The sequence below is a fragment of the Cynara cardunculus genome (assembly GCF_001531365.2).
Source record: "Cynara cardunculus var. scolymus isolate 2C chromosome LG 13, CcrdV1, whole genome shotgun sequence".
In the NCBI taxonomy this organism is placed as follows: domain Eukaryota; kingdom Viridiplantae; phylum Streptophyta; class Magnoliopsida; order Asterales; family Asteraceae; genus Cynara; species Cynara cardunculus.
In genome coordinates this window covers 18,371,684-18,399,488 of record NC_037540.1, presented here as the reverse complement: position 1 = coordinate 18,399,488, position 27,805 = coordinate 18,371,684, and the positions used below count along the sequence as shown (strand labels likewise).

At 36.3% G+C, this 27,805-nt stretch overlaps 1 protein-coding gene across 6 annotated transcripts; it reads right to left on the bottom strand.

Annotated features, from left to right (window-relative positions):
• Positions 1–529: 529 nt before the first annotated feature.
• LOC112524677 (eukaryotic peptide chain release factor GTP-binding subunit ERF3A-like) lies at positions 530–27,805 on the bottom strand. Of its 6 annotated transcripts, none has more exons than XR_003070412.1 (20): positions 27,544–27,715; positions 27,295–27,339; positions 26,953–27,048; positions 26,095–26,172; positions 25,151–25,267; positions 23,942–24,053; positions 21,188–21,233; positions 20,964–21,035; positions 17,969–18,031; positions 17,734–17,888; positions 17,585–17,649; positions 10,624–10,774; positions 10,236–10,341; positions 9,988–10,123; positions 9,222–9,286; positions 8,957–9,121; positions 1,673–1,745; positions 1,492–1,553; positions 1,315–1,425; positions 530–843 (listed from the first exon to the last, which is right to left on the bottom strand). XR_003070412.1 is itself a non-coding variant. In XM_025134614.1 (20 exons), exons 2-19 carry the CDS (start codon positions 27,545–27,547, stop codon positions 1,510–1,512), a joined length of 1,593 nt encoding a protein of 530 aa, XP_024990382.1. In that variant the 5' UTR covers positions 27,548–27,612; positions 27,727–27,805; the 3' UTR covers positions 530–843; positions 1,492–1,509. The 6 variants fall into 6 exon arrangements, 5 of the variants coding, with proteins under 5 accessions (XP_024990382.1, XP_024990383.1, XP_024990378.1 ...); XM_025134614.1 differs by lacking the exon at positions 1,315–1,425 and adding an exon at positions 27,727–27,805 and having other exon boundaries at positions 27,544–27,612; XM_025134615.1 differs by lacking the exons at positions 1,315–1,425; positions 26,095–26,172 and adding an exon at positions 27,727–27,805 and having other exon boundaries at positions 27,544–27,612.

The following is a 27,805-nucleotide window of genomic DNA, read 5'->3' as shown; positions in this document are numbered from 1 at the left end:
TGATCGGGATCAAGTATCAAACAATTATAACCTATCAAGTGTAACCATATCCCAACCGGTCGTCAAGCCTTTATGCTCTTCTTTTTGTCCACCAAAAACTCTCATTGGTTGAACTTTCGACAAAAATAAAATCATAATGTATAACTTGGGAACTTTGCCATTGCCATTTCAAGAACCAACCTTCAATTAATCATAATCACAATCACATGCAACAGACTTCAAGACTAAGTAAGTCAACTGACCTCGTGTTGGTAGCTTCAAATCCATGTTTTGCAATCCAACCATGCCATCCAGGATAACGTAAGAGACATTGCAAGAATGGACAGTCTTGCAAGGTTGTAAGTAACGTGGCTACTGCGCAGGTCGCTTTGGTTTGGCCGCATACATCTATTATGACATTCTATACAAGTTTGTGCGCTGAATTTGCAAGTTTATCTCATTACCATGTATAGATTGCCTTGAGCATGCCCAATTTAACTTCTGGGCAACAAGATACATACAAGTTGGTCCAAAAACCTTAACCAAGTTGTAGACATTCAAACAATGGATAATAAATAAATAAATAGTGGTTATAATAATATATCATAACCTGTACTTGAAACAAATCACAATTAGGTTGATCAAGTGTCATAATTCATAATGTTAGGCATACAACACTTCATATTCAAACAAGTGATTGCCAGCAGCTCTCCTTCCACAAGTGTAATCCCCTTATATCTGTGCAATATGTGCCAGCAGCAACAACAACACACGCTCCTAAATGATGAATAATTGTTTAATGTGGTGCTCTGAATCTAATGTTTGATCCCCTTAATCTGAATCTAAACTCTGCTCCCTGTTAGCCTGTATCATTTAAACAACAATTAATAAATCCTTGAAATGCTTTGATGTGATCCATGTTCTTTCTTCCTCAACAGACTTTTGCATATCTCCATGAAAAAAAAATATACACTCATACAAGTTGACTTCTTCACTGTAAAATATAATTGGTTGCTTAGTAGCTGTAAGATAGGACAAGGGTCCCGAAGCAAAGACCTTTTTTTCGGGGGGAGGGGGAGTAAGGTTATGTTTGGCAAACTAGCTGAATTGGTTGAGAAACTCGTTGTTAGATTAAAATGGTCATGTTTGGTGATAAAAACAAAACAAAACAAAAAAGAAAAGAAAAAACGACATGCTAGATGGCAATGTATCTATCAGATTATCTAAAAGGATAGGGTTTTTGGTCATTTATGTAAAAGATAATTGGAACTAAAAAAACAAACAAAAAAGAAAACCTGGAGCTTATTGAAACGCTTATTCTAACTTATGGCTTACCAAATGGGGCTTTTTCAATTAGAGCTTGTGGTTGCCAAACATTGCTTAACTTGCTCCTCCCACAGTAGTATATGCAGAAACTAGTCGCGATGGAATAGAGCAGTTTTTGTTCTGAATCAGGTGTAATATTTTAAAAACCTCACTTAATAGACTAGTCAATAGATTATGTAAGTTTACCTTCTCTGACAAAATTGATTATGCACCAAGTTCAGTAACTTTTCCAATGGCAACTGTTTTCCCTGCAGCATTACGACAAACGCATTACTTTAACTGATGGTTGCTCTGACCTCATCCCTTTTATGATGGAAAGGCTAGTTATCAATGGATTTGATTACAGAGCTTGTCATCAGTTTCTAACCTTCGGTACGAAGTGTGAACCGGCCAAGTTGTTGATAATCAGAGAACTTTTCGATGCATATCATATTAGACACCTGGGAAGTACATATCAAGAAGAAACAGAATTATTGAAAGTTAAACAAAGAAATAAAAGTTACAACGAAAAAAATAAACATAATCTGCAGATTTGGTGCTAATGGGCTCTTTTTTAATTATTAATTGATATCATTCCTCTAAAAAAAGCAGAAAATATTTTATATGGCAACAACAAATGGACCAAAATGAAGACCAATAATGACTCCATCTCCATTAAGGTCAAAATGACCGCCATTCACAAAGAGATGGTATAGTTTGAGGACTAGCATAGGATATATAATGAACCAACTTTTACTTCTATTTATCCGCAAGAGAAGGTACATGCACCAGCATACTCATCCTAGCTTCAGAATGCAGAGAAAATGCCCTTTCTCCAGATAAATTTGACCACAATGAGCAAGTTCCATTTTAGCTCCAATTCAGGATTAAAAAATACAGAAGCTCAACAAATTATCCGATACATAACCTGCAGTACACACCATGATGCTTCATCTTATATGTCCCTAGTTTGCTCGTGTACTACTACTAATTCTGAAAGGGAATATGATCGAGGGTGCCTGAGATCTAAATCCATATAACAAACATATAAGACAATCACCAAGCCACTAGTAATCACACATTTCCTTTCAATGTTATCCATTTTTCCATGCTCTTCAATCAAATAAATCATTTTCGATTGCTAAAGTCACCAACTTATTTCTGCCCTTGTTATCCGAATTGGTCACGATGTTAACTCACAATTCGTTTCAACATATTCCCTACGTGTTCCTTGCTTCCTTTCCGGCTGATATGCACACATCAATATTCTCTCATAAGTGCATTCCTCCAAATGAGATCAATGACATTCCACTCAGCACACAACACCATTCTTGAAGAGACATATAAACCACTCCAGTTAATAATTTAGTACAGAAGGCCCCTTTGATCTTACACAAAGTCCTCCACCATTGTTCACAGTTATGAGAAACATGCCATGCAGCACAGAATTCCTGCCTGGAAGTGGAAACTCCAGGCCGACCAAAAATCAAACCAACCTAAACGAACCCGGTATATCCGACCTGGAGTTGGGGTCAGGGGTTGAGATGTACGCAGACTAGACTTCCACCCCGCCTCAAGGAGTAGTGTGTCTATTTCCATGAATACCCCCAGCTTCCGCAAAGTGTGTGAAAAGAGAAAGCTCATTAGAAATAACATAAGAATTAAAAAATAAGAGATGCAATGCTAAAATGTGAAAACTGTTGGGAGTAAGCAACAACACACAAACAAACAAGTAGACAACAAAAAGAACATACCAACATAACAGAAACAGCTACGAAAAAACACATAACCAAGGTAGGAATAACTTACACCCCCCAATCTAACCTAACTCATTGGCTCACTAAGACTACCCCTTTCCTAACTCTCCAGATCCCTTCCTCCCATCAAGGCTATCTACAAATTCTCACCCCTAGTATGCTACCTTATCTTGCCTCTCCAATAGCTCCTATCATAAGCGATATCCTCAGAAATGCCTAAAGCCATCATGTCTAACTTCAGGTGCTTATCATTAGGGCCGCCAATTGTCTCCTACAAAGGTGACCAAAACAATGCATCGTTCTTCCCTCTACTTATTTGAGATGTGTGCAACTCCCAACACCGTCCGGTATAACTCGTTTGGTCTCCAATCCAACATAAGCATCTGCAATTTCAGTAACATCCAACTTCCTCTTATGGGCTTTTCTTATCAACCAACGTTCCAACATAAGCATCTGGTAAAATTTGCCCTTCAGTTTTTGCTTATAGACAAAAAGTCTGCTTTCAGAAGTTGGCGGCTCGTTACTATGGATCATTTCTCATTATAGAGGGAATTGGTAAGGTTGCATATAAGCTGCAGTTTCCAAGAGGGTTCACACCCCCCCCCCATTTTCCACATATCACGTTTGAAGAGAGCTGTGGGGGAACAGAACATGTTTGTTCGGTTGACAGAGAGGTGGGTTAGAAACTGGAGGTTTTGTTTAAGTTGAAGGACTTGCCTGACTCTGAAGCAACATGAGAAGATTTTGTAACCATGCAACAACTCTTTCCTGCTTTTCACCTTGAGGACAAGGTGGCTGTTCCGGGGGCAGGTCATGTTAGAAATACCCCGGTCTGGTTTACTTATAGTAGGAGGAGAAAAGAAGCACGGGTGTACAAAAAACCGTCAACCCGCGAAACCCGCCCAACCTTGGTTTAAAAATGCGCGCATAATGCGCTGTGATGCGCTGAAGTAAACACATCAAAGGGTCTAATGCGTTGCGATTCCATGATGCGCTCGCATCACCTACGCATCACACGATGCGTGCATCAATTATGCATCAGCGCATCATGTATGTTGCATTTTTGGGCTCCCTTTTTTCAGTTTTTAGTTGGGCTTTTTAGTTGGGCTTCTTAGTTAAGTAAAATAGAACGTGAGACTGTGAGAGACCTAATAGAAGAAGCCGACAGCGAAGAAGTAGAAGTCCCACTGTGAGAGACCTAGCATCGCATATCAATTAAAACATGACGTGAGTTGTTGTCGATACAACCAGCAAAAAAGTAGAAAACAAACTTTTTTAAGATTCTAATGCCCACTTTTTTAACTACTTTATGTTATAAATGAAGTATTTTGATAGGTAAGTATTTTTAAGGTAGAAATTGATATGTAGAATTAATTTATAAATATTTTTTGAATACGGGACGCATCACGTGTGATGCGAGCGCATCAGCATCACGCATCGGCTTCCGGGACCCTTAACGCATCGGACCGCATCGCGCTTTTTAAAACCAAGCGCCCAACCCAACCCGCTAACAACCCAATTCAACCCAACCCGCCAAACCGCTAATTAGGAACCCAATCCAAACCGCCAACCCGCCGTTAATATATATTATTTTTATTAAATTATGTATATATATGATATTTACAAAATTACAATTTACAGCCCAAAAATATGTATATTTTTTAGTCTAATGTACAACCCAAAAATTAAATACATATATCACTTGTCCAATTTATAGCCCAAACTTAATCCAACTATTGTCTAGGTCAAGTCCAATAGGACCAATACTCCAATTTAATTCACTGATTTAGTTCTCGACTTCACATTCTCCTGTCGTCTACTCGTCTAGCGTCCCCAAATCTACAAATTGTGACTGCCGAGTACCGACCGAATCAGAGTTGTTGGCTTGCTGCCGACCGGACTTGGTTGTTCGCTTGCTACCAACCGGTCTGCTCTCGTTCTCATCCCCAATTCGTACTCCTAATTCTGCTTCTCGAGTTCTCGAATCCTTTTCTGCTTGCTACGGCCTACGGGAGTGTGGTCGCTTACTTGCTACGGGATTGTGGTTGCTGTGAGCATCGTCTTTTGCTTGCTACAGGTATGGCTTCTGTCACTCGGTTTCTAAACCCTAAACCCTAGTTCATGCTTGGCTGCTTGTTTTCTGCTACTTCTAAACAACACTTTATTAAATGAAAACTCCTTGAAACTTACTTGTCTATCAGATCATATGCTTCATAGCTCGTGGTTTACTGAGTTGCATATTTTCTGAAAATGACATCCTTAATTGACTATGGATAGGAGCAATGGAAAATACTCCTAAACCTCCAAAAATCGAAGACAATGATGAACCAAACTCATCTAAGATAAGGGGTGGTATAACTACAAACGTTTGGGATCACTTTTCAAAAAAGGACTCTAGATGTGTCTGTAATTATTGTGGAAAAGACTATGCTTACCATAAGTGAATTTTTGGATGAAATTTCATCTTATGACTTTCTTGAAGAAGATAAACTTAACAATGGTTCTTATTTCATGCTTATATATTCTTAATAAATGGTTTAATATTCTTTTTGAATTGTAGACAAACTCAAGGAGAATGCAACATCGGAGTCAGAAAGGTCCAAGACGGTCGTACTTGATTGAGGATTTGAATCGGATGCTATCATTTAAACTTTTGAAATTTGATTCCAAGACTTGAGGATTTAGATATATTTTTGGATGATTGTAATAACTAATGACTTTGTTGGGTATATTTTTAGTATTATTTATCATATTTCATTTGCCAACTTTATGAATTTTAGTAACCCGCCAACCCAACCTAACCCGCCCTAACCCACAAGGGTTAGGTTGGATTGGGTTATACTTTGGAATGGGTTGGGTTGGGTTGAGATTTTCCAAACTGGCATAACTGGGTTGGGTTGTAAAAATGTCAAAAACCGCCCTACCCAACCTACGTACACCCCTAACAGGAAGGACCACATGACAAGGGGACCACTTCAAAGGAACGAGAAGGATGGGAGCAAGTCTGATATTTAGAGGGCAGTTTGGGAATTTACTTATAATAAATCTAATATAATCTGGGTGTTGGGTGTGTTTTGGGGCATGCAGATATTTCCTTGTAAACCTGGAGAGAAATGGCCTCTTGAATTGCCATAGTTCCATAGTCCTTGTTAATGGAAATCATATAACCATTGCAAGTTGAATTGTCTTGTATTGCATTATTTCCTAGATTAATCCTAATTAGTGTTTTCCTTCTTATTTCCTAGATTAATCCCAATTAGTATTTTCGTTCTTGTTCGTCGCAAAATGGTGGGGTGCTCTCAACAGAAAAAGATATAGGCCTTTATGGTGCGTTATCAAGACATCAATTGCAAAAGAAGGGTCCAACACTTGATGCATGAACAACATGCCAAGGTAGAAGAATTGTTGAGTAAAAGGGCTCGTATGTATGTTGTAATTTAATAGGATGGCAGTATATGTCAAGCTGGTGGCTGAGTTTTTTGACTTTAAGACCAGTCTAGATGACGAAGAAGACATGGTAAAGGATCAAGAGGGCATAAGTGAGGGAGATAAGTTTAAAATCAAGAAAAATCGAATATTTTTTCTAATCCATGGGAGGAGGAAGATAATGTTCTACTGTAGGGTTCAGCAAACCACTCAACATAAGAAACATAATTGTTAGATTCAAGGTTTTAAAAAAAGCAGAATCAGGCCTCGAGGCATTTTCCCTCGGCAAGGTGAGGCGTAAGCGTCGAGGCAGTCCAAGGCGTAAACCCCGAGGCAGAAATGTGTATATATATAATACAATATATATACTAAATATCTACCGGTACTCTTCAAAGTGGGAAATTGGAGAAGTGGGAAATAAAATATATATACATGATGCTCTGCAAATTGGGAGACTGGAGAAGACATCTGAGAAGACAAATGTAAACTACAAGCAACAAGAGAGTAGGAGAAGACGAACAACAAAATGGGCTTATTTAAATAAAAAGTAAATTTAGTAGGTCATTTTTTATACCTTAATTTCTAACCCCCGCCCCAGCACCGCCTTGGTCTCACCTCATCGCCTTTGGCGCCTCATGACCCGCCTCAGTGGTTCAAGGCATACACCTCAACTAACCCATTAGTGATGCTGCCACAGACTTGATGCACACCTCAAGGCATATGCCTCGAACGCTTTTTAGAATCATGGTTAGAATTGTTCCTAACTGCAGGACCTTGCCTCGGGTTGAGAATATTTAAATAGGAAATGTCGATGAGTTTATAAGTTGGCCGAATTACATTAGGAGCAGACTTGCTAAAGCCTTTGAACTCTGATCTCTGGTTTTGAAAAGAAAGAGTGACAGGGAACCAAACTGAAACTGGGGATATGTTGTAAAAAGACAGCAACGATATCTCTCTTTCTTGTGGATCTTCAGCGGTGGAATAATGTCATACACACACCTACAAGCCCAAGCCCGCAAGTACGCAATATGTTCTATAAATAGGAAAGGGTAACTCAAGGACTTTTGGAATAGTTTGTTAGAAGAGGGCAGTTTGGGGAATTACTTAAAGAATAAAGTGGTCAGGAATTTCATCAATAGGGATGAGGGGGAGAGTAATAGTATCCAGAAAATTAGTGAGTTCGTTCTTGAGAGACGCAAGCCTCTCGAAAGCTAGAATTCTCCTGGTTTCATCAGTGAAATACATTGTACTATGTGTTCATTGTTTGCTTGATTCTGTTCAGTTTATAACACTTGTCTATGTGAAATATGGCAAGTCAAGGACACCAATTCCGTCTAAACAATTTTGTATACCTGAAGAATTGTGACTATGCAAAACAAGGATATTGCTTATTAGGTTCTCGATCCTAACATTTTCCAAAAAAAACCTTAGTCAAAAGTTCCTCGATGTTTCTATGATCACAAAAATCTGGTTCTGTCCCCATTTTTACAGCAACAGCTACATTCTCATTTCTTCAATCAGATCGTGCTACAATCCTTCAAGCTTATGTTACCTTTTATTGGCTAAAGTTAATGAAATACACAAGGAATCAAGGACATACAACCCCCTTGAACCAAGCACCAATCCTAGATAGCCCTCATTACCATAAGAAGAACATGAGAGACAAAAAGAGAGGATAAACAGCAACAGCTACATTGCAATGACCAGTATTCGCACATACGATGATCGTGCATATACATCACAAGGATCTACGGCCACACACTCACACTGTCATGACAAGAACATCACAGCTTTCCATTTCTTTACAGACTTGATGCCACCACAACCAAATAAGATACATAATCATAACACAAACAATCACCAACCTCACTTGCGATTGACTACTTCAATGCATATGTATGTGAGAGTGAGAGTGAGAAAGAGAGTATTTTTGTTCACGTATTGCATTCATATGTTTAGTGGCAGTTTAGCATCCAGGTCAGTTATTATTTAACCTTATAGGGTAGATTCATAAATTTAGGGCAAGGTTAGTACTGTGTAATCCATCAATTTCGGCTGAAAGACGAATAATAGGTCAGAAATGTTGAAAATAAGAAAGACAATGACATCATAGGCGGTAAAATTTTATTGCAATAGGGGCAACAAAGAAGCAGTTGAAAGATTGACAGCCGAATGTGCACTATCCCTTTGCAGGTGAGTTTACTTGTGCGGTAGCTCATGGTAAAAATTACAACTCCATCAAATAAAACAACACAGTTCAGAACATCAGATACAGTTGCACTTTTACAAACTCACCTAACTTTCTTAACTGAATATCTATATGGCAGAGCATAAAGACAATAGAATATATTAAAGAGCCTTAAAGTAAATGATTACACAAGGTATAGAAAGAAGAAACAGCAGAATGTAATCATATGCTTAAGAAAATTTGTGTAGTAGTCTGCAAAACAGTGTATAGTGTAACAAGCCTTTTAACTAATTATACTAACCTGAACACGGCATATGACGACGGCACCATTCTTCACGAAGAGCACTTTCTTTTTCATTGGTTTCCTAGTCTTTGGATCAATTTGTTGCATCAGCTCAAGAATCTCGCATTCCTCAACAACTGCATGAATGTGCAATACCGCCTTGTACCCAGCAGTAAAAATAGCCTAAAACAGCAGCATTCAAATTCATTTAACCAACCAAACAATAAGATCTATAGAGCATAAAACAAAGTCAGAGAAAGAAATCATAGGTCAATCTGCATACGTTATCCAGCAATTCAAGAATATGCAACTGAGCAACGAACTCATGAACTGCAGATATTGGTTTTTCTGCATGACAGAGAAGAAATTAAATCCCATATAGACATTAAAATGCAATTCGAATAAATATATCAGTAATATGCACTATGCAGACTACAAACAATATACCGCGCCAGCATATTGACCAGTAAATATATACAGAAAAGTTGAAAATGGAAGACCAGTTTGCTGCTGAGGCATGACGGAGAGACATTCACAGAGGCGACAAGCAGAAACGAGCACAGAAGTCAACATATTGACACCCGTATTCATTCATCCTCTCTTGTATCTACCTCCCCTTATGAATTCGATGAACCAATGATTACCTCTTTTTACAGTGTGATTCTATGTTGTAGATTAAGTAACCACAGAAAAGATACAATTTTTCTAACATGATAAAGAAAACATGTGCTTTGGTATAAATAAAAAAAGTCCCACTGACATTTTGGGTGAATCTAAACTCTCCTGGAAGGATGATTGATAATAAAATTTTTCCCGATGGAAGTGTATGATAATTGCATTAAATCACGTCAACAATTAGCAACAAACCCAGCATGTAACTTTGAATTACAACTAAATAACTTAATAATAAAGCAATGAATTAGAAAAACACAAATCCAGATAATATAATTGTATGTCCTATTTGGCATATGAACGCATAAGAGATTAGTAGTGTAGTTATCTGCGAGTGTTTGTACCACTGTTTTGCCATTAAAAACGTAAAAACATACCAACACTGGAAAGAACAAATCCGGATAATATGTCCTCTTCTTCAATCCCAGAGATTCGGATTCGCAGATTCTCACCAGGCCCTGCACTTGTAACTTTGTCTTCATCACAATAAATGGCAAGAACTTTAACCTGAACCTGCAGATATAATTTATGCATGAGCTTTTCTTAGACATTGATCTTTGAAAGAAAAAAGACAAAAAAATAAAATAGAAAAACAACAATTAAAACATATCACTAAAGAAAGCACCTTGTTTGGCATAAGCAACAGGCTATTTCCCTCTCGCACACTACCAGATTCTACTTTCCCCATAACAACAGTCCCCATGTCTTTGAACTTGTCAATAATAGGCATTCTGAAAATTAAACATCAGCATAGATATTAAAAAAATAATCTATACCTATACTATTCACTTCCTGAGAAAAGATTTAAAATAGGCCTGACGAGAATGAAAATCAATAACAAGCAACATAACAATGAAATATCCAACCAACAAGAAATCATTAGTAATGTTTCGATCTGTAATCTAATAATAGAAACTGTGATTTCAGGTCCAATAAAGAGACAAGCAGAAAAGAGATTAGGCCACTAAGGGTTGTAAAAGCATACGTATGGTGACAAGAATCAGAGATAATACCTAAATGGACCTTTAGGATCACGCAACGGGACTTCAACAGCATCTAGTGCTTCAAATAGACATTGACCATCCCACCACGGACACAAACTTTTATCCACTCTTGTTTTTAAATTGGCACCAAGAAGACCAGATATTGGAAGAAACTGGATATCTGCAAATAGGATATATTTCAAAGCAACTACAATTACATTCAAAGTACTGATTATGAGAAACTCTATCCAAAATCCTGAAGAACATTAAACTTTAAAGAGGAACACCAAGACCTGGGAGGTTCTTAATATATTAATATAGGGGGTCTTTCCCAAAATGTTAAAACAGAAGTTTTTCCCTTGCATCTTGGCCACTTTTACTTTGTTGTTATTTTGTAATCTTCAGGGCATGATACAAAGTTGAGAACAGAGAAGTTGGGGAGGATGCAAGTACCTAACTTTTCCCTATCATACTATCGGCTAATTCTTAATGAGCGCATTACTGAAATATGGTTTTGTTTTCAAAGTATCGACTCATCTCAAAAAACCGGTCATAAATGTCAAAATATGTGGCAAGACACATTTTCCTCCACTTCTCGCCATTACACTATTGGTATACTATAAGTTACAGAAAACATAATTTTTTCTTCATCTTTCTATCGTTTACAATAATTCTTTTATTTATTTTATTAAACTGTTACTTCTATTTTACAAGTTAAATATTTTATATTATATTTTAAAAAACTGAAAATACAGAAGCAATTACTGTTTAGTGATACAACAAGCTCCAAAACATGTCTCGTCCAAAAAATCTTTTAAATGTGAATACTTGTCTATGTAAAAAAAAACTTGAAACATCACAAGTTTTATGAAAACAATTTTGTAATGCCATGACAACTCTTTTAGGATAAGAAATGTCAATACTTTACTAGTTTTTATGGCAATAAGTTTGTTAAAATGTGATCTCTTTCGATAACCGTATATTTTTAAACGTTGTTGATTTTTTTGATGAAATTTTTGTAGTAATATTTGAAAAATAATTGTCATAAAAAAGTAATTGCATTTTTAGAAAACTGGCCATGTTTAAAGATTTATCGACCTAAAAAGTAATCATATCATGTTTTGGAATCCATTGTGATAAGATGATAAACACATGTTAAAAGATTGTTATCATAAAACCAATCACCCGTTCAAATGCGATTGAACTAGTCACTATAAAATCAATTGTGTTTAAAAAGTTGTCCTATATTTAATTTGTATATACAGTTTTTGAAATATAAAAATAGAAATGTGAACACAGAAAATAAGTAACAATCTCGGACAAAAAAAGTCAACTAAACAAAAAAGAAAATAAATATGAGGTTGAATGGACTAACTAAAAAAAATTATCAAGTTTTATGGGGGAACCGGTGGAAAGATTGGTTTTGCCATATAATCTGTAGTGTCATCATACTTGTCAATGCCTAGCATAAGAATAACATGCATGTAAACAATCTTTGATGCATATTGCTCTTTACAAGCTTTTCTTTAATGTCTTTATTGCTTTTTTATCTTTATAAATAAGGTATTCAATATGAAAATCTATGTAGGTAATTAACTGATTTCTATTTGGTTTGACACATCTTTTACTTGTCTTTAAGTTACTAGTTTCCTGGTAAATATTAGGATACATCATCTACTAGTATTAATCAAGTTGTGGTTTCCATCTGAATCCCACTGCCATGAAACAATAGAGGAATTTTTCCATTAACGGAAGATTAAAGTTTGTATGGATCTTCGTTGCACACATACTACCAAATTTTTATGAGTGAAAAATTCCCAATATGTCTCCATAAAAACTCCCGGAGATCCTTCTGACCACACAAGTCTATATTCCATGCCTTCCACAGAAGAGCCCATGTTTAAAAGTTGAACCTAGTTTGTTCTAATTAAAATCATAAGAACATTTGAACCTATTAAGCAACATTTTTCAATGTAGTACCTTTACAAAGTTCAAGCTCATATTATGTTCAAAATATACAATTGTGGACTTTTACAGAAGGCTTGTTCTATGATGAAAACTGTTGAGAATTTAGAGAAAGCTATGTAGAGAGAATTGCATGAATCTTATTTACGAATCGAGACTAGACTTCACAAAATGAGGATATCCAACTATTTATAGGTAACAATCAAGATATGCTAAACAGAAAAATAAACTAACTAATTCAATTAAAGCCACATCTAACAAATCTCCACCTTGGCTTTAATTCTAGTACAAATAAATTTACTTCCAGCTATCAATGTTTAGATCTAAACAATGCCTAAACTTATTCAAAGAAGCTGGTTTCGTCAGTGCATATCATCAGTCTTCACTTTCTTCACTTATATTCTCCTTTCCGAACGTATAAAGTGATAATGAACATCTATGTGTTTCGTTCTCTCATGATGCACCTGGTCTCTTACAAGACAAAGGGCACTCAGGCTGTCACAAAAAACTACAGTCTGATCTTGACGAAACCCAAGATCTCCAAATAAACCTTTCGGTCAAATTCCTTCTTTTGCAACCTCCATAAGAGCCATATATTCAGCCTCTGTTGTAGACAACAGACGGCTGTAACGTCGCTTTCCAGCTCACTAAGGCATCTCCAACAGTGAATAAATATCCCGTTAATGACCTCCGTGCGTCAAGTCAGCTGTGTGATCAGAATCTGAAAATCCAGCCACAATACAATCTATTTCTCCACCAAAAATGAGACATACATCAGTTGTGCCTTTGAGATGACAAAAAATACGTTTCATGGCAACCCAATATTCTTTCCCCAGATTAGCCATGTAACATGAAACAACACTAACAGCATGAGCTATGTCAGGTCTAGTGCAGATCGTGACATACATAAGACTTCCTACAGCATTAGAATAAGGAACTTTGCTCATATACTCCACCTCAGCCTCGGTTTGAGGTGCCAAAGCCATTGATAATCTGAAATTTGTCGATGAAGGCGTGCTCACAGGATTTGCAGAAGCCATATCAAATCGAGAAAGTATCTTCAAAATGTAACTTTTCTAGGACAAGAAAAGTTTACGTCTAGATCTATCTTGGATAATCTCCATACCGAGAATCTTTCGAGCAGCCCCCAAATCTTCCATGTTAAAATCAAAATTAAGGAGTCTTTTTAACTTCTTAATTTCAACCATATCACGAGTCGCTACTAGCATATCGTCCACAAAGTAGCAGATACACATGTGACCTATCAGCACTTTTCTTATGATATATACAGCAATCATAAGGGCTTCTAGTAAATCCATGACTCACCATAAAGCTGTCAAAACATTTATACCACCGTCTTGGAGATTGCTTTAAACCATAAAACGATTTCTTGAGCTTACGAACATAGTTTTCTTTACCTTGAGCTACAAAACCCTCCGGTTGACTCATAGATTTCCTCTTCAAGCTCACCATGTAAGAAAGTCGCTTTGACGTCCAATTGTTCCAACTCCAAATTTGCTTGCGCTACTAGTGCCAACAGCACCCGAATGGATGTATAACGCACCACCGGCGAGAAAATTTCATCATAATCAACCCCTTGCTCTTTCTATAACCTCTAGACACCAAACATGCCTTGTATCCCACACTTTCAGCTCCTGGCAGCCCTGTTTTTTGCTTACAGATCCACTTACAGGTCACAACTTTTCTGCCTTCAGATAACTTTACTAACTCCCAAGTTCTATTCTTGTGAAGGGATTCCATCTCTTCACTCATGGCTGTTATCCACACATCAGCCTCCTTCGTTCTGATTACTTCTTTGTAAGTAGATGGCTCAAAGACCTCCATTTCTTCGGCAACTTGCAGAGCATAGGCCACCATGTCATCAAAACCATATCGAATTGGCCTACCAGCTTGTCTTCGAGGCTTATCTAATGCTATAGATCAAAATTCTGCAAGCTGGTGCTGATTTTCATGCACAACAGGTTCTGGTTGAGGCGAGTTACTGTGATGTCCAGCAGTATTCTCGTCTTCATCGGAACCATTTAACTATGCCACCTGTTCCGCTGTTCGGACACACTCTCCTCTTGAACACTTGGAGTAGATGAACACCTCACCCCACGTAACACTCTCCTCATCAAGCACTACGTCACGGCGGAGAATCACCTTTCTTTTATCAAGAGACCAAATTCTGTAGCCCTTTACTCCAATTCCGTATCCCATAAACAGCCCCTCCTTTGATCTTGGTTCCAATTTTCCTTCATTAACATGGTAGTATGAAGGACAACCAATATTCTTAAGCCCGTGTAATCAGCCGGCTTAACCGGACCACACCTCAATAGGAGTTTTACAATCAATTGCCGTTGTCCGGTATCTATTCACCAAGTAGCAAACCGTGTTTAACACTCTACCCAAAAACTTCTATTCAACCCAGCATTTGACAGCACACATCTCAATCTTTCCAGCAGCGTTTTATTCACCCTTTCGGCTACTCCATTCTGTTGTACACTGTGTCTAACCGTTCGATGCCTTGCAATTCCTTCGTCTTTACAAAACCGATCAAACTCACTTGAACAAAACTCCAATCCGTTGTCCATTCACAGCCGTTTTAACTTCTTCCCAACTTGATTTTCAATGAGAACTTTCCAATCTTCAAATTTCTCAAATGACTCACTCTCATGCTTCATGACAAATACCCAAGTCATCCTAGAGTAGTCGTCAATAATTGAGAGAAAGTAGCAACCACCACCAAATGAAGGAACTTGCAAGGGACCCCAACAATCAGTGTGTAGGCAATCTAAAGTCGACTTGGTTGTATGGACAGCTTTTGAGAAACTCACTCTCTGTTTTCCAAAGATGCAATGCTCACACCCAATTCAGCAACTCTATGACCTCCAAGGAGTCCTTTCTTGCTGAGAATTACCATGCGTTTCTCACTAACATGCCCTAGCCTCATGTGCCACAAACGTGTCAAATCTGACTCATTCTCTACAGAATTAATGGTTGGTGTTGTTGATCCAGCACATACAAGGTACCTCTCTTGACTCCTTTCATCACTACTAAAGCACGTTTAGTGACCCGAATTACTCCACCCTCAACCGGTGTACTTGAAGCCTTTTGAGTCAAACACTCCCAAAGAGATTAAGTTTTTCTTCAACCCGGATACATGACGAACATCTGTTAAGAGTTCTCACAATCCCATCATGCAATTTAATGCTCACCGACAATTTCAACAACATTGCATGGCATGTCATTTCCATCAAGACATTTCCGGTTGCAATCTTATCATAAGTTTTAAACCAATCCTTATGTGGTGTCATGTGAAATGAACACGCAGAATCAAGAATCCATACATCTGACCGACTTCTGCAATCAAACACTGAGAGCACCAAATCAGCCTCCGAACCCGAATCATCTTTTGCTACAGCAGTGGATCCTTTTGACTTTAGTTTTGGACACTCATTTTTCCAATGACCTGGTTCTGCGATCTTGATCGGCCTCTAATTTTCCACTTCCCTTTTCCTTTCTCTCGGCCTTTTTCTCTACCTCTGTCTCCATCTTCATTTACCATCGACAAGCCAAGCAATTGAATTTCGAAACTACTTCCTGAAGCTTTATGTCGCAACTCTCGTGAGTGCAGACTTGAACGAACTTCTTCCATTGTAATTGTGTCTCTACCAACAACGAACGAGTTGACAAAATTTTCATATGAAGTGGGCAACGAAACCAATAAGATGAGGGTGGCATCCTCATCTTCAATCATGACTTCAACATTCTTCAAATCCATAAGAATGGAGTTTAACTCGTCAAGATGTTCCTTCAAAGGCATTCCCACCATCATTTAACAACTTGTTCATTAAATACTTGGTCATGTAGAGGCTCTTAATTTCTACCATAAAGACGCAGCAGTCTCCTCATCTGCGACCTCGTAAATCACTTCATCGACCAAGAACAACAAGATGGTGCTGTGAGCCTTCTCATCTTATTGATTGAACTCAGCGTCGGCCATATTTGCAGATCTTTCACCAGCCAAGGGAGTCCAATTCCTTGTTTTAGGAGAGCTCTCATCTTGATTCGCCATGAGCTGAAATTATTCTTCCCAGTAAACTTGTCGATCTTGATCATTTGTGGAGGCATCACCAAAATCTTGATTGAACCGAATCAAACACTCGTTGCCAATTGATCACCTACTCACAATAGCCTGTCACCAATCGATCACCAATTTCATTTGCGAGACTCCAAACGATCGCCAATTTCAATTTCGAGCCTCCAATCGATCACCAATTTCTGATATGCTTCGCAATCAATCGTCAATTTCAAATTCCAGAAACCAATTGATCACCAATTTCAGTTGTCGCTCCACCTTGAATCTCGCTGCCTTGAATTGAATTTCAAGATTGACGCAATTGATTGCCAAGATTGCAATCGGAAGAAGCAATTTCAAAATACAGGTCGACTTGATCAATCGCAGAAGCAGTCTTGATTAATTGCAGAATCAAGAATCGAAAAAAAATCCAGAACCAACATAAGCGAGTCTTTGATCACCACGCTCTGATACCAGTTTGTTGAGAATTTAGAGAAAGCTATGTAGAGAGAATTGCAGGAATCTTATTTACGAATTGAGGCTAGACTTTACAAAATGAGGATATCCAACTATTTATTGGTAACAGTCAAGATATGCTAAACAAAAAAATAAAACTAACTAATTCAATTAAAGCCACATCTAACAAAAACGAAGAAGTCGAAGTCCTAGAGAAGATATAAAAAAATTAAAAATTATCTTGTTCAACAAAAATAATGCAGTATATAACCTCAAGGTACTTAATTTACCAAGCTTGCGGTTTTCATTTGTTCCAAATGCATAAATAAGGGTGTCACAACTCACAACAGTCGTACTTCAAGAAATTACTCAAAAGAGCAACAACATAAAAAACTGAATAGCTCATTATTTAGTGGTCAGTTGGCAGCATCAAAGAGTGTGCGATCAATATGCAAAGAATACAATAGTATAAGAAAAGAATGTGTTCACCTTTCTTCACATTGTAGCCTGAGGACTTCAGGAATGGAACCATCTTTGCTTCAATTTCATCATACCTGTAGAAATAGACAGCATTGAAGAAAAGAAATAGCCACATGCTTATCATGCAACAAAAGAAAATGCAAAACAAAAACAAGCACCTCTCCTTTGCCCAGTTAACAGTGGGCTCATCCATTTTATTGACAACAACAAACAGCTTAGAAACACCCAAAGTCTTTGCGAGTTGTACATGTTCACGAGTCTGGCCACCTCGCTCATATCCAGTTTCAAATTCCCCTTTCCGAGCAGATATAACCTGAGAGAGAAGAAATAAACATAGATACCAAGTGATCACAGTACAAGACAACTAGGGTGCTTAGAAGCATAAGCTTTTACCAATACGCCTATATCAGCTTGAGAAGCACCACTGATCATATTCGGTACATAACTTTTGTGGCCCTGAAAACACCAAAAAATGTATCATAAATGACTATTTCACATAAAAAGGGAAAACAATATATATTCTAAATGAAAAAGGTGAACATCACTTGCATGTACAACTTGCATGACTGCTTAACATCAAGTTCATCGATTATCTTCTAAATGAAACTATGAAAGCCCCATCTGCTTATAAGCTTATAATAATGATTAATGCCATTTACTGCAACTTGAGGAACTCTCATTTTTCATGAACTAGGTGATTTCAAATAAATTAGAAGTACTTCTGGATTACATCAAGACAACTAACTAGCAAGTTTTCTGCTACACACAACTTACAGATAAGAAAGCAAAATTTTCTTCGAGACAGCGTACAAAATATATTATCGTATTTTAATGATCCCCCCCCCCCCCAAAAAAAAGCCCCATCCAAACCAAAAATTTACCAAAACTCCATTTCACAAGAGACCAAACATAAATCAACATAAATAAAGCCATTATTGAAAGGTTAACACCAAACAACTCTACGATTCGAATAACTAACATTAGCTATGAACTTGCTATCGCTAACAAAAACAGGATAAATAACAAGAATATGAAGATTAATTACTTGATGAACCTTACATGTATGTATTAATGTGATCATATTGCATATCGCAAGAAACAATTATAAACTTCCCAGCCACAAATATTCCATAGTTACAATAAGAAACGAGTTATCTTCTACACAGCAAAAACAAAGTTCTCAACAAGTGCTTATGAACCCACCACACAAACACCCTCAAGTGAACTTTGAGTTGTTCCTTCTTAATGGCAAAATAAATTTTTCCACCCATCAAGGCAATCAAGAATAAACAGCATTGAAGATCAGAATAATAAAATGCATTGTCACTATAATTACAATGTTCTTACCTCAAGGCATCACAATAATCATCTTAGGTTATCGATGGACCAGTAACAGTGACTTTATCCCAAAATTATGATGTGGGTTATATGGTTCATTGTCAAACTCAAATGAGGATGAATTCGGTTTAAGGCACATGAGGCGGGGCTGAGGTGAAGCTCAGGTATTATGGATTTAGGGTTTAAAATATATAGATTTCTCTCTGCTCCCTCATGCTCATCTCCTCTAATCCTTTGCGAGTTCTTCTTCTGCAGTTCTCCATTCACCTCATATGCTCCAGTCCTTTGCAACTTCTTCTACAGTTCTCCGTACACCTCATCGCCTTCATTTTAACTTTTACGAGCTCTTATCCGGTTCTCAAGTCTCCCACATTGTGTGTGTGTGTATTTATATATATTCAAAGTGCGAGAAATATAAAATATATATATATATATATATATTAAAATGGAGAATTTGAGTAAGAAAACATAATTTATTTATAGCATTGTGTATTGACAATATTATGTGGGTTAATATATTATTACATTTTGTAGCCATTGTCCACCGTCCCGATAGGTTTTCTTTGTTTGTACTTTGTATATATATTATGTATTTTTAACAAGTGATAAAACTAAAATCTTATAATATCAACTACATCTATCAATATATTTTGAGATTTTAATACTATTATTAGATGTGTATTAATATACATAAAATAATTTTTATATTTTCCGCCTTGGGGCTTACGCCTCAGACCGCCTTGAGGCTTACGCCTTGCCTCACGTTTACGTACTTTAAAACCTTGACGGAGAGTGTCAATTGAGGGTGAACTTAAAAATAGAAAATATGTATACATCTATATATACTATTTGAGAGAGTGGGATTTCTTACACAAATACGTTTCTGAGACAAAAAGTGTATTAACTTTTACAGTTTAGATAGAGAAACATGGAATTCTTGAAAGAATAGTGCATCTGCCATTCAGTAGAGATATGAATTTCTTATCGAATCAAAATGTTCCTGTATATGTAGAAAGGGGTAATATAGGTTATTCTAGATGGAGAAGAGATACCTATATATTATTATAGAGTGTGAACTTTAAGAAAAAGGAATCTTCTAGAGAGAAAAATGTATCCACAAATCTAGAGTGAAAGAGTGAATTTCCATACAAAGTGAAGAAAGTAGAAATAGCATTTACATGTAAATCTGTGATGAGGAAGTGATTACTTCAAATGGATAATCAAGGAATAGACAATTTTAGGGTGTGTGGAGAGAGTTATGAGTTGGTTTTCATAACATTTGAGGATGAGCTTGTAGTAAGTATGTTTCAAAGAGAGCGGGAATGCAATGATTAGACCGAGTGCTTGTGTGTTTCTGTATATAAGAGAGTCGGTTTAGGTTCAACAACAGTTCTAGAAATGAGTATAGTATTTTAGAGAAAAAAAAGTACCATGATAATTTTGGAGAGAAATAGGATCTACAAAAACCAGGAAGCTACAGAAAAAAGATAATTCATCCAAGTACTTCTAGCTTGGTTGACCCAAGTAGTCCAACCCGATTTCAACCAACACAACTCATTGAAACCACTATTAGGTTTGCGTTGAATACAGAATGACATACAAAATTTGTAATTTGGCTTAAAATGGGTTTGGTTCAACTACATAGGTTTGCAACCCAACACACACAGTTGCAGGCCCACCCAAACTCGCTGGGTTCACTGATAAGAGAAAATCATTTTAAGATGGCAACTCGTTTTGCATAATTTTCAGCTCTTTAATACATCCTCTGATAAGAAGGGTAATATAAAAAGTTGTCACTTGTGAGATACAAGTAGCACCAAGTTTGCAAGACGACATCCTCATCAATATGACAATCCATCACAAAGTACAGCACACATATATGTTGAGAGGAGCAAACCTACTTTACCTTAATAATTTAATATGATTATTACTTAGGTAGCATCATGCATGTGTCTCATACGAAAGATTAACCGGAAAAGCTCAAAATTTTGCATTCTATCTTGTAATTGTTGATGATGAAAAGATTACAGGTAGATCAAGAAAAAGTTACCGGCGCATCCAATATGGTAAATCGTGTATTCTCCGTCTCAAAATGTGCTCTTCCAACTTCAACTGTTTTCCCCTATAGCAAGCATTTAACATTAGAAGATAAACAGGTGACATTTAAACAAAAATAGCAACAACTAAAAAAGATATGAACATGTGAACAAACAAGTAATGAATAACCATTTGCCAAAACGTTGAAATTGTCAACATAAAGGGGTAGGTTAATACCTTAACCCTCTCCTCCTCATTGGTATCCATAATATATGCCATGTACCTAGAATTAAGAAAAGGAACAAAAGAATAATGACATAATGACAATCAAGTTTTTCAAAACCAAAAACCGCATGTTTAAAATGAACAAGAATACAAAATTTTATATAAAAATGGAATAAGTAGCAAAAGGAGAGAGCAAAGAAAGATAGAAATGAAAGTCTTGATCAATAGTCCACAATTTGAAGCTTATGCCGAACCACCCAGAATAAGACTAATGCAGATTAAGAAGAATGGGTCTGGGCTTTTGAAAAGATGAATATGCAAAGGGTAAGGTGAAGAGAAAGTCTTTTTTTGAAGTACAATATATATATATATATATATATATATAATTACGGCAAATAGAACAAATAAACTCACACCCCCTCCTCACCTTTGGTGAGGTTTGAACCCCTAACCTCCTAGAAGACCAAAGACTCGCATACCGCTAGGCCAAAAGCCCTTTGGTGGTAAAGAGAAAGTCTTTCGAACAATACCACTGCATCAAGCACAAGTGATTTCATATCTGGTCAAAATCTTGGCTAATTGATGAAGAAGAGTAGCTCCAGTAGACCCATAGATCATGGAACAAATAGGGTGGGCAGGCCCAACCACCATACTACATGTATAGACACAAACTTCCCCCCCCCCTCGATACCGTACATGCAACAACAAAAATTGAGTCAATCCCGAAGGCTTCTAAGAGCATCCACAGTGGTAGAACCTCTAAGAACTTCACTTGCCATATTTTTTCCTGCCACATCATTGCCACCTCAATAGAACTCCACAGTGGAGGTTTTTGGAAAACCTCACTTTCCATTTTCTAAACTTTATAAAATATAGTTTTATTATAGATTAATATATATATTTAATATATATATATATATTATAAAATTATAAAAAAATTCAAATATAATTTATTAATTTTCACTTCTTATATTAATTTTAATTTGTTAATTTATATATTTTGTTAACATATTTGAAAAACAATTATAATATAAACATAATTTTATACTACAATTAAAAAAAGTGCAAAATTACACAAATATTGATCTTCGTAAAAAGTAACACTATATAATAAATAGTAATATAAAAATCACTCATAATCTTGATTCGACCAAATATGTTCAACCAGTCGAGCAAAGTTGAGGATGAACTTCATTTGAGCGCATCTTAGAATTTTGTTGGAGATACTTTTAGAATTCTGCAATGCTTCCACCAATTCATTTTACCTATACTAGGAGCAAAGTTGAGGATGAACTTCATTTGAAAGAAGGTTGGGACATGACCACATGTGATGGGGAATAAGGCAGTGGTCAGTTTTGGATGTAGGGGATTATTCCCTGAGGATATTGATGGAATTTTACTTACTATTTCTGTTATATGTCATGTTAAATAGAAAGTTGGGTGAGGAGAGGTTTGCAGAAATTGGCTTTATTTTGGGAGACCCCTAGCTTCTCGAATTGGTAGTTACTTTTCTTTCCAATAAATGAAAGCTTTTGGCAACCCTTGATTACTATTCCTATGTTTGTTTTCTGGTTCATAACAAATTCATGGGTGGATCCTTGAAATATTTATGTTGAATTATCTACCTCTTCGACAAAATAATATAATGAGATAATGAGATAATCAAAAATTAAACTTGTTAGTACAAAAACTTGTATAAAAATTTACAAGAAACGAAAAATATCAATTTATAACTTTTTTATATGTTTTATAGATTTATTAAAATAAAATGGTTAAGAAATAATTAAAATAATAACAGAAAAGCAATGTATACAAAAACCCGAATTCTGGTTCAAGCACCTAGATTCTAATAAGAAGCGACTGGACAAGAACCTATGTCCCACAGTTGGAGGTTTGTAAAAAACCCAAGAACCTCAACAGAAACCTCCATTGTGGATGCTCTTAGTTCAACAAAGGAGAATGTATCACTTTAAGTCATACATCTTTGTGTCACCTTATTCCCTTCCCCTTGTTTCCGATTAAAACGAAGTGCACTTCATGAATCAAGTAGCTAAGCAAACTATTCTACGACCAAAAGAGGAACATCAAAACTTGATTCACATTCCCCTTCGGATTAGTGGAGCCTAGGGCATAGGTGAATGTTCGATAACTCCAAGATAGGAAATGTTGCGACCATAAATTGGATAAAGATGAGACTGAAAGTAGCATGAATTATATACTAATTTTTTTATACTCCAAAAAATCTGATAGGACGTTTTTCTTTGTACAAATCAATGAAAAATATATTAGTTGTTGGTTCATGGGCAACATGCACATAGATCTCAATCATATTAGTAGTGAGGATACAATGTTAGGTCACATAAATGTTGCAGAATGCTTTGTTGAAGAATCATACTTAGTACTCATCATAGAGCTATACTGCCAGCCAACCCAGCTCAAGCAAACATCCAACAGTTACCAAATTCAACGTCATATCATGAAGTAAATTTAGTGTGCAAAATGAGTAAACAAGGAAAGAGCAACTCAAACCATTCTCCCCCTCCCCAAAAGAGAATCAGGCAAATCCACTTGAAGAATACAAAAGAAAGAGACACTCTGAACAAAATGAATGTAACCATACAAGGTGCACATATATGTCTATATATGTGTGCAAGCACAAAGCAGCAATGGTACAACTTACAATAGGTCACAACAAAGAAGGCAAAGTACTATTGCAGAATTTAGATTCATTTCATATTCAAAAGATCAAGATCAACAAGGCCTTACCAGCTCTCTCTACTTTTATCCTTGGCTTCTTTTTCATATTTTTGGATCGTGCGTTCATCAACTTGGTCACTGAGGTATAGTATCTGACCTCCAATGGTAGACTTTCCAGCATCTTCACTCCACATAAAAAGTAACAAATAAGTAATTTTCCAACTAGATTTGATGAACATTTAACTAAATATTCAGTTAACTAAGCTCTGAGCTCCACAATACCTAAAAAGATAGCATTTTCCTGTAAATATGAGTGAAGGTAAATAATTCTAAAAAAACATTCTTCCTAGAAGACTAAAAAATGAACCAGAAAACAAGAGTCGACAGAAATTGTTAAATAGTGTTTTGCCATTAGAAACATGAAACCAAATATAAACCTAAAACAATATTGCGCAAACGTTGTAAAAGGTAGTCTAAGAGAATAGTTTTTTTATTTCTAATAATAATATCACATCAGAACATAGCCACAATATCCCAGGAGAAAGAACCAGCAAAACCCTTGACTCCCTCCACCTAACACCACTCCGCCTCCAAAATAGGACCAAAAAGAAAAACATGAAATTTGTAACCTTTATTCCAAACAGTTGGTAAAGAAACTATAGACAACTAAGATTGACACGACTAAAATGCAAGTTCAACATTAATTTAATTAAGTGCAAATCATATGCCATTTATTTAACTACATAAGCAGAAAAAAAACAAAATAAGCCCTTAAAAATTATGAGAATTGGTAACACTGTGACACATGACATAACTAACTCTTTACGTAGAAAATTAGAGATCTTAGGAATGGAGAAAGCTCAAAAACACAAAACAGATTGGGAACTAAGATAAAAACTTAAAGTGAATACTCTATAGAGACAACCAGATCTGATTAATAGAACATTTAATAACTGGATCACTAACTGTAAAGTGAAAGTTCGAAAATGTCAAATGTTTGTGCTTCTAAGATGATAGTCTGACTTAATTCCAACATGTGCGATGGCAAATCTTTGTTCACTCAGTAAATAACAATCATATACAAATAAATGTATATTAGCTACAGTTCATTCAGAAATGAAAAAAAAAAAGATGCAACCATAGAATTGCAACCATAGGCCACACTGATGCAGCATGATTAACACAAGGCATGGACATTGAGTGCATACATAACTGAAACAAAAGTGAATGTTCGAAATTCAAACATCTTGAAGATGAACTTAGAAACGATTAACATACCAACATGACCAATGAATACAACATTCAAGTGTCGCTTTTTCATATTACCCCCCACCTCATCCTCAATATGTTCTGAAGCAGAAGCAGAAGCAGAAGCTGAAGCCACCTGTTCTTTTCCTGTGACCAATAAACATTACAAGCTTGTTAAAAAGAATAAACAAAGAACTAACAGTATAAGTAGCGCCTAGATCAAACATACAAATATACACACATACCAATAACAAACCTTACACAGCAGGTTTGGGTCAGAATACACAGTTAGGGATCAGCATGTGAGAGTAGGTACATGACTCATCCTACGAGTCTAAACACCCACAAGGTACAAGTTCTATATATTATATCCATGAAATCATATTACCTGATAACATCATCTTCCTATATGGCAGAATGACAACCAGTCATGAACAAGTTACTTGACCAAAAATTTCTCCAAAAGGTGAGTGAGAGAATGTAGGTAATATTTCAATGTGTTACCTAGTATGAAGAGAGATGGGGAAGGAGATAAACAGAGAAACAAGGAATAAAAAGAACACCTTAAACGCTGAAGAAGTGGGACCTTCTTGACTCGCTAGTTGATCATAAGATGTTGATAACCTCAGAAGCTATAGATAGTAAGATCAAGATATTTAACCTTATTGACCAATGCTGGCAAAAAATTATCACATGCCAAATGTTTGGATAGATCTACAGAGTCGCCAAAAAAAAGCTCAAAGCATTCAATCCCCAGGAATTATATCCAAGTGTAACACTTTGTTTGGGAAGGTTATTTATGAGGTTACAATGTTGGTTTTGATAACAACAAGATAAAAACATCCACAAGTAACGAAGACCGCCACAAGTGGCATCAGACTCATCTTCCTTAATGTTACCTCCAACACGCCTTCATAACATAAATGTCCAAAAAAAAAAACTAATAAAATACTGAATTGATGAATGTTCCTTACCTTCTTCCATATCATCAGTGACTACAGACTCTTCAGGCTTCCCACCATTGGTATTAGGCATCATATTACTATCTTCAGCTAGCATTTAATAAAATAATTCAATAACATCACAGAAATTGATGATCTCCACATCCCGTAAAGCTATCATGATTATAAGTGTGCCATCAAATTAACTTTTGCATATTCATGTAGAAAAATCCGTATACAATCCATAACATAGCCTTTAGAATAGATAAAAAAAAAGAGATCAATGAAAATCCTAGCAGCAACGAAACTAGAAACATGTACAAAACAAATGAGTTGAGCTGCAAGGCATGCATGTCCTCTTCAATGTTATCTAAGGTTAGGATATAAGTTCAACGAAGCATTTGAATTGATACCTACATACGGGACAAGGATAAATCAAGAGGGCCTAAAGCACTGCCAAGGAAAGATCTACTTAAAATATACTAGATGATCATAAAGCTACTGATAACTCATAAACATTGTAGAAGGAACGATCGAGACAGTAAACCTTACTCATAAATGCTTACAAATAATATATTGCATGCCAAATGGTCAGATCTACCTAGTCACTAATGAAAACTGAAACCATTGACTGAACAGGATATAATATCTTAGCCTAACACCTCACAATATCTTAGCCTAATACWKCACAAMRARWWWWGWSWMAGGCTAATGATAAGGTCATAATCTGCGGTTTGAACAGCAATAAAAGTATAGTCTCCATAATAATGATGATCACTGCAAGTGGCTTCAGATGCATCATTCTTAATATCAACCCCAATAGATCACTGTAACATGAACATCCAAAATCCAAATAAAGTAAAGAATACCAAGTCGATGGATGCTCCTTACCTTCTTCAACGTTATCAGGAACTACAACGTTATCAGGAACTACGGATTCTTCAGGCTTCCCACCATTCTCATTAGGCATCAGGTTACCCTCTTCAGCTAGCATTAATAAAAATAATTCAATAGCATATAGATATTGACTAATCTCCACGTCCCCCATACAGCTATCAAGATTATAATTTATAAAAAAGACCATGAAAGTATTTTTTGTAAATAGCCGCAGGAATTAAAAGAAAATCAGAAACAGACAACACAATCCAGTATCTAAAGTTCGTGACACCACTTTCCAATAAAAATAAGATTAATTGAAACCCTAGTAGAAACAAAACTGAGAAGCAGTTATACCAGACGAGTCAAGCTGCAAGGCACGGATGTCCTCCTCAAGGTTATCTATAATTGAGAAACAAGTTCAATAAGGAACTTAAATTAATACATGGACACACTTATCCGGAAATCAACAAAAATCAAAGTATAAGAACAGAATTCGGTACTCAAGTAAGCACTAAATACCTAATTCAAAGATAAAACGATAAAAAAACAATAATCTTGTCGATGATCAATAAGAAGTTCTGATTCAAATTAAGGGAGGCTTACCCATTTGAACTGGAGGAAGATGGTACCAAGATAAGTGATCGACGTTACAGTTACAAATTTTCCTTACACCTGAAATTATATAAATAAAAATAAGCGGAATTGACATCTGTTAGATGAAAAGAAGGATAGCATAAGGGAAGAATCCGCCTGCAAGTTTGCGTATGTGTTTAAAAGAGCACATACCTGTCGAGATACGAGAAGCTTGGCGTGGCTGCTGAAAGGAGAAAAGCGAACCAGAGTGCAAGGTGTTTGTATGGACAAA